At 40.8% G+C, this 16,996-nt stretch overlaps 1 protein-coding gene across 2 annotated transcripts; it reads right to left on the bottom strand.

The window, feature by feature from the left end:
- Positions 1-90: 90 nt before the first annotated feature.
- wdr95 (WD40 repeat domain 95) lies at positions 91-16,989 on the bottom strand. 2 transcript variants are annotated; one of them, XM_081700006.1, is made up of 30 exons: positions 16,720-16,989; positions 15,866-16,142; positions 12,502-12,555; positions 12,318-12,401; positions 12,036-12,101; positions 11,197-11,427; positions 10,721-10,806; positions 10,168-10,260; positions 9,885-9,930; positions 9,738-9,784; positions 9,215-9,332; positions 9,033-9,102; positions 8,204-8,447; positions 6,932-7,037; positions 5,910-6,061; positions 5,286-5,388; positions 4,606-4,712; positions 4,413-4,492; positions 4,191-4,245; positions 3,948-3,993; positions 3,122-3,181; positions 2,789-2,951; positions 2,448-2,543; positions 1,915-1,973; positions 1,657-1,795; positions 1,510-1,549; positions 1,323-1,411; positions 902-1,080; positions 590-690; positions 91-456 (listed from the first exon to the last, which is right to left on the bottom strand). In XM_081700006.1, exons 1-30 carry the CDS (start codon positions 16,785-16,787, stop codon positions 270-272), a joined length of 3,246 nt encoding a protein of 1,081 aa, XP_081556132.1. In that variant the 5' UTR covers positions 16,788-16,989; the 3' UTR covers positions 91-269. The 2 variants fall into 2 exon arrangements, with proteins under 2 accessions (XP_081556132.1, XP_081556131.1); XM_081700005.1 differs by having other exon boundaries at positions 878-1,080; positions 16,720-16,985.
- Between the last annotated feature and the right edge of the window lie 7 nt (positions 16,990-16,996).

The following is a 16,996-nucleotide window of genomic DNA, read 5'->3' as shown; positions in this document are numbered from 1 at the left end:
TTATTTACATCATTGCATAAGGTAAGAGAAATGGTTCCCCATTTAGTGAATATATCACAGCAGTCATTCAATATTTATTACATCAACAATTTAGAGAAGCCTGCTTTGTTCTGAGAATTGCATTACAAATTACAAAAAAAACAAAAACCCTCAATTGAACCGAGTTAGCTTTGAAAGAAACTGAAGTCAATGTTATGATCTCTGGACTGTGCAAATAGTTTGCAAGCTGCCCAGAGCCTCCCGACGGTACATGACTCTGGAGCCGTGATTTAAATTCCTATGGACTCCTCATCCACAGAGCTGGCTATGAAAGGATCGATCCCGGCTAGGAAGAGATCAGGCTTTTCACATGTGGAGGGGCCATCAATAACTTCGAAGTACTTCAAAGCGTGGTACGCCTTCGGGCCGTCATGGTTCACAGTCTTGTTAGCATGTTTGAATATTTCATGCCGAAGCCTGCAAAGTCAGAGACAACAGACCCACTTCCTTAGCACAGATTCACAGGCCTTGTGTCACATTTCACCTTGCTGGAATGTAAATGTGTTGTGCCCCCCCCCCCCCCCCCCAATCACCTGAAGGACAGACTCACCGCTTCCCAGGCTGGAGATAAAAGGAACCGTTAAACTCCTCCTCGATATCTCTGTCACTGAAGCACGGCAGAAGGAATTTGACCTTGTTGGGGGAATCTGACTGCAATTACAATACCAGAGCCATGCTTCAACAGTTACCCACAGATACACAAGCGCAATCTTAATCTTGAACCTTGAGATTAAGATTCAGGAATAAGGAAGCCCCAAAATAATATCATATTAGACAAAATGATAAGACTAATAATAAAAATTAAACTCATGGGTTTTTAGTCTTAGCATCGACTAACCATAGTATCCTCTGTGCTAGGTACCTCCGTGCTGCTGTCTTCTGATCTTGCAGACCTGAGAGCATCCGACAGGGTCAACCTGTCATCTAGTATGGAGTGCGAGGGCATGCTCAGAGGGTCTGTGAGAACCTCATAGGGGACCGCAGGGTGCCTCCAGGATGATGCAATATGGAGAATCCATCTCTCTGGCTGCCCAAAAGTGCCTGTGGAGTTACTTCTCTTATTGCATGTGTACACAGGGAAAACATTAGCATGCTTTTTTTAAACTCTTTAAAGCCCTTTTTGTAAATCTGAGTGAAGGTTGAGTGGAGTGAAATGAGTAATCACTACACTTCCTAATGAATTTTGTAATGTAATACATTTACTCCACATTTCAGAACACGGTTGGTTCCCAGACACTGAAAAGCACCCAAAATCAAGAGTCAAGACCAGCTATCAGATATACCTATAAACTCCCCATTGATGCTCCACAGACGCACCGTGCAGTCTGTGGAGCAGGTGACCAGGACCTGGTGGCTCTCGATGAGCTGCAAACTTGAATGGAAATAAAGAAAACAAAAAGCACTGAAGTACAGGACTTTTGAAAGAATGGACTTCTCAATGCGAACTGAAGACGATGCCTAGCTGCCTACCCAGATATGCTGCTAATGTGGGCACGCCAGAAGTTCGTGGCTGAAATAAAAGTGAAGGGATTTAAGTTGACCTACGGAAACCAAGTCAAAGTCTTGACTTTCCTGCAGTATTTGAGTGAGCCTGAACAAAAATGGCTCTAGACTTACTTTTTGGCAGCTTTTGTTCGAGGGTGAGGCCACAATCTTTGATGTCGTAAACGTAGACATACCCTATGTGGTCAGCAGCAAACAACAGACAGTCATCCTGGGTGACAGCTAACTTTGTGATCTCCTGCTGGAACCTAGACTGAAGGAGGAGAAAAGACAATCCGCTGACTTCCTGACTTAAGGCCCTTGGCGAATCTTTCCTCTCTTTGACATCTTTGAGAGTGGAAGAAACTTTGAAAGGAGTGCTCTGACACATACTGCCTTAAAAGACATAAAGAATTTCCCCCCGTTCAGCACATTCCAGAAATGGATATGACCTTTGAAGGAAAAATAACAGTTCTTTAGAACAACAAATATGTCAGCATTTTCCAATGATTTATCCTAATTTTTCAAAACAGTAACAAAAATCCATATCAATTATTCATTCTGTAAAACAAGGTTTTCTGTGCAGTGGTGTGTAGCTGGCTTGTATATGACGCAGCCTCAAGAAAGTCATGATTTTGACCAAATGAGCCCAGTCTTACACCATGGATTGTTTCCCACTTATGTTGATGGAGGAAAATCAAAATAATTTGTCTTACAGAAACTGTGGCGATATGAACAGCATAAACACATAATGAATATAAAGTAGATACAATAAAATTAATACACAGGAGATAGTGTCCTTGTGAAACCATGGGAAAATAAAAGTTCTTTTATATGATTTGATTATGTAACATCGACACATGTTTTTAATTGTCCTTTTTGTTATCATTTTTCTTAAAATTACCAAAGAGAAAAAAAAAAATCACCTTGGGGTCCAGATGATATGAGAGAAGCCACTGAGGTGGACGTAGAGTTTAATGCCCGGGTCCGTAAGAACACGAGGCTGAGGACACTCCTGTCCACTACCAGCACAAGAAGAATCGAGGAGCAGCTCATGACATGTGCCAGTGAGCAAGAAACAATAAGAAGCTAATGGAAGTATAAGTGCATGTTTATTTTGTGTTATGTTAATTGGGTTTTTTTTTTTCTTCATTATTTAATTTTGTATACTGGACATTTTTCAAATGAGAATCTTGCCCACTGGGTCTGCCTTTATGAATAATTATAAAACAATTTAAATAAATAACTAAACAAAACACTAAGGCACCTAGAGCCTCATCTGTCTGTGGAGGCAGAGGTGTGAGAAAGCGACACTGGATGTGTCCAGACTCCAGATTCCACACGATAATCTCGCCATCATAGCTGCTGGTGGCAAGTAGACAGGGTGGACACTGTGCAATGCAAAGGATGTCATCTTTGTGTCCTTTCCTCTGGGGTAAACAGACCATAGATTATATAGAGAAGGTGACAGTATGTGTATACACAAGACACACACACACACACACACAGTATACTGTACACACACTGTATACTGTATGTATACTGTATATATAAGAAATCGTGTTCATCTAATGTGCGTGTGCGCGTGCATGCACTTTACTAGATCATCTTGCCATGAGGGTTGTGGCCTCTGAACATGCCAAGTATCCTCTGGCGAGTCCTAAAATAAACAAAAAAACCATCACAAATCAAATGCAAACTATACAACTATACAATCTGAGTATACCGCATAAATGTTCAAAGTTCACATAGTCAATACATTTCAAACTTTGTCACCTGAGTGTATGAAAAGAAGTCTTTTCTGATTGATACCTTCATCACTCAAACCTGTTTTCATCTTTATATAATGAAGTGCACTGAGAATACAAAGAAAATGTGGATTTTCTTTCTAACTTATGTGTCAGTCCAAGTGCAAATCTGAACACCTAAATGTCTGGGAAAAAAAAGAAAAAAAGAATCGACTAGTGGTGACAAGAAAATTAGATTTCTGGTTACCAGGGCAACATTTAAGACCTTTGCTGCAAAATATATTCTCCCCCATTTGGAAGATAATGTGGTAGCACACACAGGCAAAAATGAAACATCACTCCAACATCATCAGACTTGCACTCTAAGCGTCTGAGTTGTTGTTGTTTTTTTTTTTTTGGATGGGGGGAGGGGTGGATTGTTTGCTTAAATCTTCTCAAGAGACTTTAATAATGCAGCATCTTCCTCTCACAGGCGACACCAGGGAGCTCTCGATACTGGCGATGGAAAAGAAGCAGTAAACGAGACATGGAAATGGTCTGCGCAGTGATGAGAGGAGAGTTAGGAGGGGAAACGGGTCACGCCAGTCAGCCGATTTTATGAGAGCCATCTGGGGAATTATGCTGCTATGAAATGTGGGCAGGCTGGGGGGCTGGCTCGCCTTGTGCCTCTATACTCACCAGGTAAACGTCAATCCTCCGGCCCCAGCCGACAGACATCACAAGCCTGCCAAAAACAAAACTGACAACATGAGCCAAGTGAAAACGTGGCAAAATGCATAACTAAAATGCTAAATAATAAAGGATTAAATAGGCACATTGGATGAGTGAGTGAATAAAGGAATAACTATGGAATAATGAAGGAATGAATGTGTCCCCCTCACACATTCCGGTCTATGCTACGCGACAGAAGCGCTGACTCACGAGCTCCTGTGCACTTGCAAGTAGGAACAGTCGCAGATCTCCTCAGCTCTACCCTCTGCAGAGAACACAGATCCTCTTAATGCATAACTTGCATTAAGAGGAGAGCAGCTCTCCTGAAGAACAACTGCAAGTAATGTTATCGCCATGGCAGAGGTCAAATCTGTTGGCCATCACACTAGATAAAAATGCACCACAGTATAGCTGAGAGTAATTCTACTAGACCTCGACTGAGTATCTTCAGACAGTGGCCATTGTTGAAGTTCCAGATTTTGAGACAGCCATCTCTTCCACCTGTTACAAGCCTTTTAAATAAAATAAGTATAAAAGAAAGAAGATGAAAGGTGATTATTTACCAATACGTGCACCAATTTTGCAATGCAAAATTAAAAGCAGCAACCGTGATATCCAACCAGACCTTCTTCCTTTTGGGTCAAAGGTCATGCAGGTCACTGCAGTCTGTCCATGAGCACCTCCATACTCAAACACCTGAGCTCCTGTATCCACATCCCAGACTTTAATCACCTAAAATGAAATAATCCATAACTTAAAACTCACAGGTTATTAATGTTTTAAACATATAATTAACTCAAAGACAAATTAACGATGTGTTTTTGCCCAGAAAGATTTTTTTTTATTATAGCAACAATAGCTTTCAAACAACAAAAGTGGTTGAGTTAAAAAGTCAAAGTAATGCCATGATTTGGTATTAATCAATCTAACTAAACAATTCTGTCTGTTGACTTGAGCTAATTAGCAAATCAAAGTGGTTGGAGTAAACTTTCTGAACCCGATCGAGCCATTGCTAAATTAGACCCAGTCTCAAATAAGTTTAGAATAAAATAAGACAATAAAATAATTTCTTTATTTGGCCATTTACACAGGGCTGATTTTCAACAGCATCATCAGACCACTAGTCTCCAGGAGTGGGTGATTAGTACTGCAGTGGGTGATTATTAATAGGACCCTTGGTCACCAGGGGCAGAGGATTAAGCATGAGAGACCCAGGGAGGTTCATGCAACACGCGAGCCAGTGGCACTTCAGCTGGCATCCCCGGAGGGGGCGTGCGCTTCACGACAGGTGGAGCTCCCGCTTACCGAGGATTCGGTGCAGCTCACCACCTGCCGGAACGCCTGGCTGTAGCCGCAGCACAGCACTGCTTCCTTATGGGACCTGATGGAGAGATCCTGCACCGTTGCCCTGGGAAATGCCAGCATGTGAGCAGAGAAACGCCAGCATGTGAAAAGGACAGGCTTGCTTATGTTGAATTACCCAGCTATAAAGTTCAAGACAAATTCAGCTCCTATGATAAGGATTAAACTGAAGAACCTTACTGATACCAGAAAGTAGAATAATGTTCAATTTTTCACTTGTTTGTTGTCTAACAAATGTATGCCGGTAATGCCTTCTGATGCAGCTCTGCATGTGTTTAATATGCATGCAAATTGTCAGCAATAAAACTCCTCAAACATCATGTACTCACTAATTTTGATGAAGGCTGAGGGCAGAAACCTGGAGTCTACCTGTAGTAAACATATGCTCTGACCTCCAGACCAAAGAGCCAGCTCTCTGGCACAATAACAACCCATATACTTTGTCCTGAATGGTGGTCTCCATCACACTAATCCATACATGTCATCTGAGGGTTTTTTTCTGCCTAACGTTACCACAATTTTTGAGTTGCTGTAAGTGGGACAAGTCTCCATCAGGCAGTGGCCTACTTTGTTATGAGGGAAAGCAGGCCTAGTGAGTCTGTGGCTACGTAGAGCCCCTTCATAGCTGATGAGTACAGACAGGCAGCCATGTCCCCGCGCAGCATGCTGGCCTTTGGGTGAGCTGTGAACAGGCAACACTGATCCTGCACATCCCAGATCTGAAAAGGACAAACCATGAGCAGTCTTCCAGTATAAGGCATATTCTGTAGACCCCAGATTTTTTTTTAACAATCTTCCATTTAGTAATTTATCTTGGATATCATATATTTAAAAAAGGATAAATTGCAAACAAGTTCCAGTTTCTGACTTATTCTGGATGCGTCCTACAAAAATGAGGCACAGAATCTCCTAGTTTTAGAATGTCCATATTTATCTGTTTGTGTGGTTACGCATGGTGGTGGAGGGGATGGTTTTAACATCCATCAACAATACTGCAGCTAATGTCTCAAAGTGACTAGCAAGAGCAAAATCAGTGATTTTTAGCCATAGTTCACAAACACATATTTAGATCAATATCTACTGAATGCTTCGAAAACGTTTTTTTTTATTAGTCTCATATATTTGTTTATTTGAGAGATGATGCAGTAGCAGACTTGCAGAACTTATACAACCCCCCCCCCACCCCATAACTGCCACAAAGCTTTGAAAAATAATTATCATTGTCTATGTTAATTTGTCACTTTGTAGTATGTAAAATATGATGGCTAAATATCTTACTGGATTTTGATGTTATCTGTTGAATTTTATACCCTTCTGGCTTTTACCTAATACATTCTTTGTGGACATACTGTTTTTGTCACTATTTGCCATTTCCAGTGTGGATTCTGGATTTCAAGGTAAGCTTTCCAGTCATATGGGTGTTCACTTAAATCAGTTTTCATCTGCAGCTCAAATTTGCCCAGAGCAAGCACTCACTCAGTCTTCTCAACCATTTGAGTCTGTTCATAGGATTTTGCATATTACATTAACACCATGCCTTGCAGTCTTCTTATTCCCTGTAGTTATTCAGCGCCTAATTGTTTTCTTACCCTAGCGGCGTTGTCAGCGGAGACAGAGAAAATGCGACCGTCGTCTGAGGAGATGCAGAGGTAGACTATAGGAGCACAATGTCCTTTCAGGATCCCAGTGGGCCTCCTGTCATTAGCAGAGCAACAGGATATAACTACACAGACAGACCACCACACTTAATACCAACAGACTGCCAGCTCTTTACAGTATCAGTAGACCACCAGCTCTTTACAGTATCAGCAGACCACCAGCTCTTTACAGTATCAGCAGACCAGCAAATACACTGCTGTCTACTTGCTGTCCAAGAAGGTGGTAGTCACAGATATATTAACAATATTTTCCAAAAACACAGAGATACCACCAGCTCAGATTCTGCCATCATGTTCAGTCAGTGTTTTTATAAGAGACCAAAGGTGCACAATAAAGCTCCTGTTAAAAATAAACATTTGGGGAAGTCATGGCATAAGAAATGTGTGCTATTTAATCTGGTACTATAGAACTCTGCTGTGTTTTTAGCAGGAGTAGTGTTCCTGGTGTCCACACCACAACAGCAGAGTGTATTTATGCAGTACAGGCATTTGTTTGGCTAACGGCTTCACTTTACACTGAATGTTGGATAATGGTTATTATGAGAACAAGTTCAAACGGATGCTGTAGAACCTGTGGTGGTCCAAAACAAATAGGAAGTATGTATTGGACAGAAAATAAACATCCCCTGTGAAGTTAAAGATTTTAAAGGCTGTTCATTTTCAAGAATTATTAGTGGTTTTCAAGTTGTGTATATCTCTCCTTAAAGTCATGCTAGTGATTTCTGCTCTTTATGGTAGCTTTAGACTCTGATGATGTTTTTTTACTGATGATGTTTTTCACTGTTTGTCTGTTTTTCACCCAGTGTTTTGGCTATGTCTCTAAATGAGTCAGCGTCATGACATCCTGTTTTACTGGCATCAACACCTGATGGTCTTTGTAGATGCACAAGACACCTCTAGACTTCACTTAAAACCTTTTATTTTTTTTTTATGCACAACTGACAAAACAACCAAAAGTACAATTACTTTTGTTCCCTCGGATTGGTCTATGTATAACAAGGACTGTAATTCAAAAAGGATACATATATCCCCTCTACTTTAAACGAATCTACTGTACTTAACCTCATTGTTCTTTTCTTTTTAAATGTAATTTGCTGCAGTACATTGTGAAGACAGCACATTTCTGCCATTGTCGCTTACTTTACTCTACATATTATTAAAAGAGAGGCATTACATTCAATGACAAAAAAAATTTAAAATTACCCAGGAACATAAGGATTCCACATGCGAACCAGCCTGTCCATTCCCCCAGTCACCAGCAGGTTAAGCTTCTTACAGAGGTCAAACGTCGCAGCCCCTTTATAAATAGAAAAGACGGTCTGGTCGTAGGCTGCCCTCTGCTGAGGGTTGCTGAGGCTGGCTGTTATTTTCTTGGACCTGCCATCACGACAACCCTCCTTAGTCTCCCTCATCTGCTGCTCAATGTTGGTGGATGGATGGATGCAGCCTGTAAGCATGCATCAGAGAAGAACCTTGACATACTGTTCAGGAAGTATATAAATAAATAGCTTCAATATTATAAGAATTATTAAACAGACAAATTAACCTCACACTTTTAGAAATTCTCTCTCTCTCCCTCTCTCTCTCACACACACACACACACACACACACACACACACACACACACAGGGATACACCCCCCCCACATACACCCACCCACACCACCAGCTGACAGATGACTCAGAGTTCTCCATTGCCTCTTGGATCACCGCATGGTATTCAAATCAGATTAACTGGAATTTCATTTCATTGAAGGCTTTGACAGATCCCTCCATTGGCATTAAATATGCTGGATAAATAGATGTTCTCCTCTCTATAGTCTACTACACAGATCTCTCCTCTAAAGGGAGACCAAAGATATGCACAATTTTCAGGTTTTAATGAGGGGAAAAAAGGGTGATAATTATCACTTTGCCTTGGTTTCACCATGTAGAATTTTGTGAAGAGACCTTTTGTTCTTGATAGATTATGCTAGTCCACTCAGCACAAAAGCCCCCACTATCTAATGGAGAGAGGATCATTTGTATGTTACCAATAACAAGAGCTGAGGCTTCATGGTTTGATGAGGACACAATGGCAGGAATGGTTTGGAAATATTTCACCTGAAATGACAGCATGAGGGTTTTGTGCTTCAGTATCCTTTTGTCATGTCATGCCAGTTTAGCATTTGCAAATTTAAAGCAGTAAAGGTGCTTTAAAAAAAAAAAGTTTAACCTTTGTTATCCAGTCTTGGTGTACTTTCCAACTAATGTATGTCACATTTGAGGACTGGACTGCATGATGAATGCCTATGCTGGGCACGGTCTCAACCTTTGGAAGTTTCTTCCACAATCTACAGATAAATGCATGTTAAAGAGGCTTTTAAAAGAAAGCAGGAATAAATCGTATTCTGCCTTAGTGCATCAAAACAAATATAACAGCAAGGGTTTTAATTTGTTTATCATTTGGACCCAAAGAAAACTCACTGATAGCCCATTCCACTGCTCTTGGCTGCATATATATCAGGCTGTGATTAGACTTGTCATTGTACTCCAAACACGCAGGGAAGTCGTGACTGTAATGCTTAGCTTTTCCATATGTGAATCCATGCATGTGGTGTTACTCCACTGATCTGTGTCAGTGTTAAATCTCAAATATTCATTTATGAAAATAAGAAACATATACGCATGACTTGTTTTAGTCATTTAGCTTTGAAACGAGGCAGAAGGAAAATTAAATTATTAAAAAGCTTGTTTACCTCAGTGTCTCCCCCACCGATGTCATTAATATGATATTCACACAGCCCTAGAATGCCAAAAGCCTCATAATTAATCTGACTAATGCCGTGAACTTCCCTGCTCATCCAGCATGCTGATGTAGCCTTGGAGATTGTGCTTTACATTACCTGAGCATCACCATACACGATGGCACATTCGTCAGGTCCAGTGTAGCTATGGAGAGAGAACAGCATGACCATGCTCTCAGAAAGTCAAAGTTCCCACAGAACAGTCATTGAGAAGGACAGGAGCTTCAAAGTGGGGAAACTACGTGGGAAAGTACATTATATACTTCAACATTTGGAGACCTAAAATTGCTCAGAGTTCAATGACATTTTTATCTTGGGTTCTCACTGTATTTTTCTTCTGTGAACTGACCCATGATGTGGATGGTTCTGGGCATGTTCTCACCAGTAGTCTAATTTCAGAGGCACAGTATCCAGGCCATTTATCTGACAGTAAGGCTCCAGCGAGGACACCTCATACAGCTGGATTTCTCGGTCCCTGAGAAACCGAAAAACTTACATTAATATCTAAAGAAGCACATGAAGATGAATGTATACATGGGCCTTTTCTAGGGACATCCTCAAGCAAATAGGTACATTTGATGATAGAAATGTCAAGACAGGCCAATATCACCAATCTCTTTTCAGGCACATCTAAGGCAATTAAATCTGTCCAGGGCTTGCCAGCTAACTGTTCAACAATCTCTGGAGGCACTGCTTCAAAGCAAATGTGGCATTCAGTGACAGTTTGTTAAGCCTCACTGTGAAATACACCCCAACCCCCCAACCCCCCCAATCCCAACCCCCCCCCAGCTCATCTAACTACTATCAGGACTAAAATATAGAGAATCAGGACTGAGATTTACAGGGATGAACCAAAATCATGGAGGTTCAGACAAACCCCAGAACTGGAATTGGGAACAATTCCCATGCAATATTATTTTGTGAAGTCAGCTCACCCTGTTCCAATGATTAGCTTGTTATACTGGGGCATTGTGATGAAATCTGTGGCCCACTTAGGTGTTCGTCCAATGGGTCTTTCATGCTTTTTAAAAGACAAAGAATATAAAATTATATTGTAAATACATATCAAAACATATACAGCTGACAAAGGCCCTCTGTCTGAAACGCTGTTTCATTGGAAACCTTGTGTACTACTCTGGAATTTTGACTATTTCTGCAGCTTTATCTCCAGTCGATTGCAGTTACTGTCTGGAATCTCTCTCGCTTTCTCCCGCTCTATGACTATATTCTATAGCCTAGGACTTCTGCACAATAATGAACATTCCTCCTCTCTTCCTTTTCTTGTCTACTCTGTGCCTTGATCTTCTTGTACATAATCACGATCCACAATTTAAAGCCAGTGTTACATTCAACTATGTACTTCTGGACAGAGGAAGACATCCTTCATGGATTCACGGGTAGGATTACTTACAAACACACTCTTGCTTTTCCTCAGCTGCAGTTTGGAGCTCCAGTAGTTGACTGTTCCATCTTCCCTGACTGTCACGATGGTCCCATCAGGAGTTGCGTGAATCCTCAGAACAGGCTCACCATGACTCAGTGCCTTTATGGTAGCTGGCAACGCAAAGGCTACCTGCTTTCCTCGTGCCACTGACTCCTCCTTTTCAATGAACTCCAACTGCATGTATGTGCAGAACTCGTCCTGATTTTACACACCGCAAGTGTAGCTGCATTAATCAAATGTCTACAGAATTGCATTCAAGCAGATGTTTGCTAGGCATGCAAGAAAAAAAAAATCAACATGAAGGATTTAACTGTGTGGATACAGGAGATACATACAAACCAAAAATTGGAGCATGGATCAGAAGTTAGTGTGACAGCATTGCACATGTATATTAAATATTTAGTATGGTTTACTGGGCCGTGTGTGTTTTCTTACTGTTATGTGAAATATGTAATATGTAAAATAAATGTGAATTTGTTTTTTGAAGTTCATATTAGACCAAGAAATATTTATTTATTTATATACATACATGCATACATACATACATACATACATACATACATACATACATACATACATACATACACTTATACTTCTAGCAGCTCTGAGGGCTTTGTGGCTGTCTGCACATTTTCACTTCAGTAGGGAATATTTGGTCTTATCAGGTCTTTTCTGCTGTGAGAGTGCTTCAGATTGAGTAATTATGAGAGTGTGTGAAGAATACGCAATACTGCATTAAATTAAATCTTCTGTGTCCTGACTGAGAAAGGAGTGATGTGTCTATAATCAGCTTTGTTTTTCTATACCCATTCAATGCAGCCTCGTCCAGAATAATCGATCTTCATGAAGAGCTCCTGAATCTGAGCATTGCACTGCAACATATAGAGAGGCACCAGAGGGAAACAGTCACTGCATCAGCATATGCATCGCAAAGGTTATTTTTATGCAATAAACAGTGGAAGTACGAGACCTCATTCATCTGCCTACATAAACAATATGCTTTAATTCAACAAACTTGGGTAATTAAGGCAAAAATGTCTGAATGGGAGAAATCCTTTCAGCGAGGGACTGAAAGCATTATAACTTACATTATCATGTAGGCCCAAACACTTCTTAATGATTAGACTGAACTGAGGGAGGTCAACAGATCTGGTGCCAGCCTTTTCAAAATCCTGGCCAAGAGAGTTTTCATAGTTTATAAGAGACAGCAACCAGGGATCTATTACAATAAAAATTATATTAGTACAGTGTGATGATATTTTGACTGCTTACCTCAAATGCTGACTTCAGCTTGCTGAGATTTTCAAGGGACACCCTCTGCTCAATCTGTTGTAAGGAAACAAATGTTAATGTTGCACAAATTATGCAACACACATTGTAAAATCACTATGGATTGTATGGAAAACCATTAATATCACATCAGCTCATGTGGCAGCACAATTTTCATGCAGAATGTCACGTGGTTGATTCCAGCCATCGTCGTAATTCCTGTAGATTCGTGGGTTAATGATCTTATATTTATTTTGGGATATTTCGAGTCAAAGGTGAGTGGGAGCAGAGCACTGCTAAGCAAACAAGCAAACATGCACTTCAAACTGGAACACCAAACATATACCGTCTCACCAATTAATGAACTGTAAGCGCTACCAAGAAACAGGAGTAAAGGAGAGAGAGAAACATGGGACACGTTTTTAAATTGGAAGACTTCAAGGAGACTGCCGTGTGAGTGCAAATTAAGTGTGATGTGAAGTCTGCTGGTGTGGGTAGAACATGCTGCTATCTTAAACACAAAAGAAACAGGGCACAATCCTGAGACAAGACGAGCTCCCAGTGCAAGTGGGTCTTCTTGACTTGAACATGGTTTCTTAGCAACGTGGCGATCTTTTTTACCTGCGAGAAACATTTGGGCGGCATAGAAACAACTGCAGCAATGAATCCTGTGTGTCAAAATTAGTCCGTCCACATGATTATAACCCACCTGCTACTGTGGCGCTCTGTAGTGACAGAGGGTGGTGGACAGGTGGCTAGATATGCAACTGCAGCTGGATTTTCGAGTTCAGATGCTTCGGTGGCATTTGGTGAAATGACAATGCTCTGGTCTAACTGCACATGCCATTCCACATCAAACTGTCAATTACCAAGAGTTAAAGAATGGAATGAAAACAGGGTTTGTCGTTTACTTTCTAGTGACAATGTGACACTACAAGTGACACACTGTCAAATGTGTAGCGGGACGCATGCTGTTTTGCCCGTCATTGTTCTTGTTACTTAAACTCCTTGAATTGATGCAGAGGTACACTCTTACCACACTAAACCACACTGCTTCCCTGCCACATGGGTAATTTCCACATGCTAGTTTTCTCTCATGCGAGACGTTGCAGTTTCAGTATGTAGTATGTAAGTGACCAAAGTTCATGGTTCATACAATCTGATGACTACAAAGCATATTGTGGAGTGGTTAAAGCAGCTCATACTCTTTGATCCAGAAAGGACACAAAAGTCCTGGCCTTGGGGAAAGGCAACTCTCCGTCAGCCACATCCACTGAATCAAGAAGCTAATAGCTTCTTCAGTCAGTGTCACGTGGGAATTGAGAGATTACAAAATGGAAAAAAAAAAGCGCAAGATTGAGGTCAAATCCACAATGACGAACATGTTTAACCCAATCAGCTCCAGTGTGTAATAAAATATTCTCCACATAAATGCCGTTGTCACAGTGAAAATCTAAGCTTAATGTAAAGCATCTAAAAGGTTTTATATTGACTTCATTGAAATCTGGTGCTACCAGTGGTATTGAAATGTACAAAGTAGTAATAAAAGGCTCTATACTGCACCTAGTCACATGTTATTCATAAATAATTCACTATAGGTCACACTGCTCATGCAATTAAAAAAAAATTGAACACAGAGGAAACCAGTGCCATTTAATGACCACTTCTTAACGTTTAAGTGAAAATTATAAAAAAAAAAGAGCAAGTTAAGATTTAGCATTAAATCTTCAGTATCAACCTGGCAAATTTGGTCTCCTCAGGCAACCTTTAATACATGTGTCCCATCTGAAGAATGCCTTGGCAGTGCATAATGTCTGTGGTCTATGGCCACAGCCTATAGATATAGCCTATAAGTGGAGGTTTTCCTTACATGTACTCTATAAAGTCCTAAAAAGATGGTTGGCTATTTATAAATACAAACTATAAAATATATATGGAAAGCATATAAGGAGATATATATGAAGACCAGTGCTTCATTTGCAGTGTTAACCTACTACATAATACATATAAAAAGAAAACATAGAAATAACAGAAACACTGCAACAGTAAACAAAACAAGAACCACAGTGGCCACTTCTGATGAAATGCAAATCGACAGTCTAATTGCACTCGAAATAACATGTCACATATTATAAAGATTGCACTGGGGGCCATCGTTTAAGAGATTCTTGATGAGAAGCAAAATTCAAACATCCATAGAATACACTCAGTGTAACTTTAAACCTCATTTCAGAGTGCATTCAGGTGGCAAATTGCCTCTAGTATAAACAGCATAGCCTTTAGAAAGAAGCCAATATAGTACCAACTCAAGCACTCTCCTAAAAAAAAAGAAAAAAAAGAAAATGCTAATGTATTGTGCCAGTTGTTCCAATTAACCAACTCCAGCTGGTCAGGCTCTCCAGAGGCCTGTTAACTAATGAATTAAAGAATTCCATCCATACAAGTTCAAGATATAATTTCTGCCAGAACCCAAGAGCTGTCCTAGGATAGCCTCCCTGTTGAATTGTTGAAAGAAGTCGTTGAAGGTTGGGTAAAGGAGTGCTCCTTTGACCCACAAAATACATACCTAGCACTACAGTGACACCTTGAGGTTATAACCATTAAAAAGCATTCTAAACACTTTCTGAACAGGGGGCCAGTGGAAAACAGAAGCTCCTTTAGCCACAGGTTCCCATTACTATCAAAATACAGACATTGATATAATTTCAGGCTTGAATGAATATAATAATTACTGACTTATCATTCTAAAGGATCAATGATTACTGTTTTTATATAAATTTTTATAATAATTTATTTATTGATTATTTATTGGCTAGGAAAGGATTTTTTTTGTATCAATTTATGAAGAATCTCTAAGAAATAATACATCAGCTTTTAAGCTGCTGGTTATATTATACACAAAATAGCACATTCTCTGTTCTGCTTGGGAACAAATACGTTTATGTACTTAAACATTCAGAGGCATGGACAAATATATGAAATATATGAAATGTCCAGCTCTTGTCCTGGAAACATAAACTTACATTCATAGCAGCAGCTCTACTCTAGAACACCATCCAAATTCATCAGTATGACAGAAAACAAGCTGCCTGAGAATCAAACCCATCATATTGGTAATGTGAGCACCTTTCTCATTTTGCCCTACCAGCTGAGCTACAGGAGCACAAAAATGAAGCCTTTTAAAAGAAATCTGTTCTCCACAGTCACTCTAATCAATTCACCATAACCTAGTTTTACAAGATTCGTCACATATACATATACTGTTTAAAGAAATGGTATAGGTGAAGTTGCTTCATGGTAGTAACAAATGCTCATAGACAATCTGACTTTTTGGTCAATGTGGGTGCTATTAAAAACACAACTTTACCTTGAGCTTAGCGAGCGTGCAAGCATTTGGGACACGAATATAGAGCTGACGGCTGGTCAGTCTCGCGCTGTCCCCGAGGGCGAGCGAGTGGCGTCGGTTTTCCTGTCTCAGTAGTTCTCTCTCCAGCCACTCCGGCTTTGGGCTCTCCTCCAGACTCCCCTCACCAAAGTCCAACCCTCTGGGCTGGCCCACTTCGCCAGTGCAGAGCCCCCGACCTGCTTGCCACGGCAGGCTGTGTCCAACGGCTCCAGATGAAGGCCCCAACTCCGTCAGAATACTGCAAAGGGGGCAGATGCTAGTACTATGTGCATGTTCAGTGCTGAAGAAAGCAATAAATACCAGGACCCGAACACTTAAGGTAACTCCATTTCAGTTCATTGACGTGTGGCAGAATGACAGAGTGAACTCATGCACAGTCCAAATTAGGTTTACTTGCTGAATGATCACTGAGCTTCAAGGCTTACTGAATAAAAGTTGACAAAAATATTCCTACTCATTTGTCAAAATACAAATTAATCCGCCCTCAAGGATGCACTCTGATGCAGTTAGAGCTCACTTCACAAGCATCTTCCTGCATGGCGCCGCAGTATGCTACTGATTCCTGGCAACAGTAAACAAATCTCTTAACAACAGAGGAGAGAGTGAGCACACGAAGTGGCTGCTAATGTCTGAATGCACGTGTGCTGCTGACTCTGGTCCATTGCGCCGAGATTAAAGCAAAGGAGACATCATAGACGAACAAATTAAGATGTGCCCCAGGCGCTGCTGGGAAATGGTGCCAAAGAGCCTTACCTGCCTGAAGAAATCCTCATCTCTATACAAGCATTACAAAGGCATGTAGCAAAGTGGAATACCTGGGTACATTTTGGGTTTCAATCCTTCCTTCAGCGGAGTTGGGGCGAGCTTTCTTTCCCAGCGGCATTGCTGGGCATTGGAGTTTGGATAAGTCTTTTGCCGGGAGTGTAGGAGAATCTCGCTCTGTGCAAGTTCCTGGCTTGTGTTTAGCGAAGGCTGTGCTGACACTATGGTTGCACACAGTCCAACCCACAGCTCAACTCAGGTTCATGTTACCTGATATTCAAACCTGTCACCTGACCACCACCCCCCATGCTGAAACCTTGAGCATTGGAA

Source organism: Electrophorus electricus, chromosome 17 (genome assembly GCF_041902795.1).
Source record: "Electrophorus electricus isolate QZ-2024a chromosome 17, ASM4190279v1, whole genome shotgun sequence".
Classification (NCBI taxonomy): domain Eukaryota; kingdom Metazoa; phylum Chordata; class Actinopteri; order Gymnotiformes; family Gymnotidae; genus Electrophorus; species Electrophorus electricus.
This window is presented reverse-complemented; position numbering and strand designations above follow the sequence as displayed.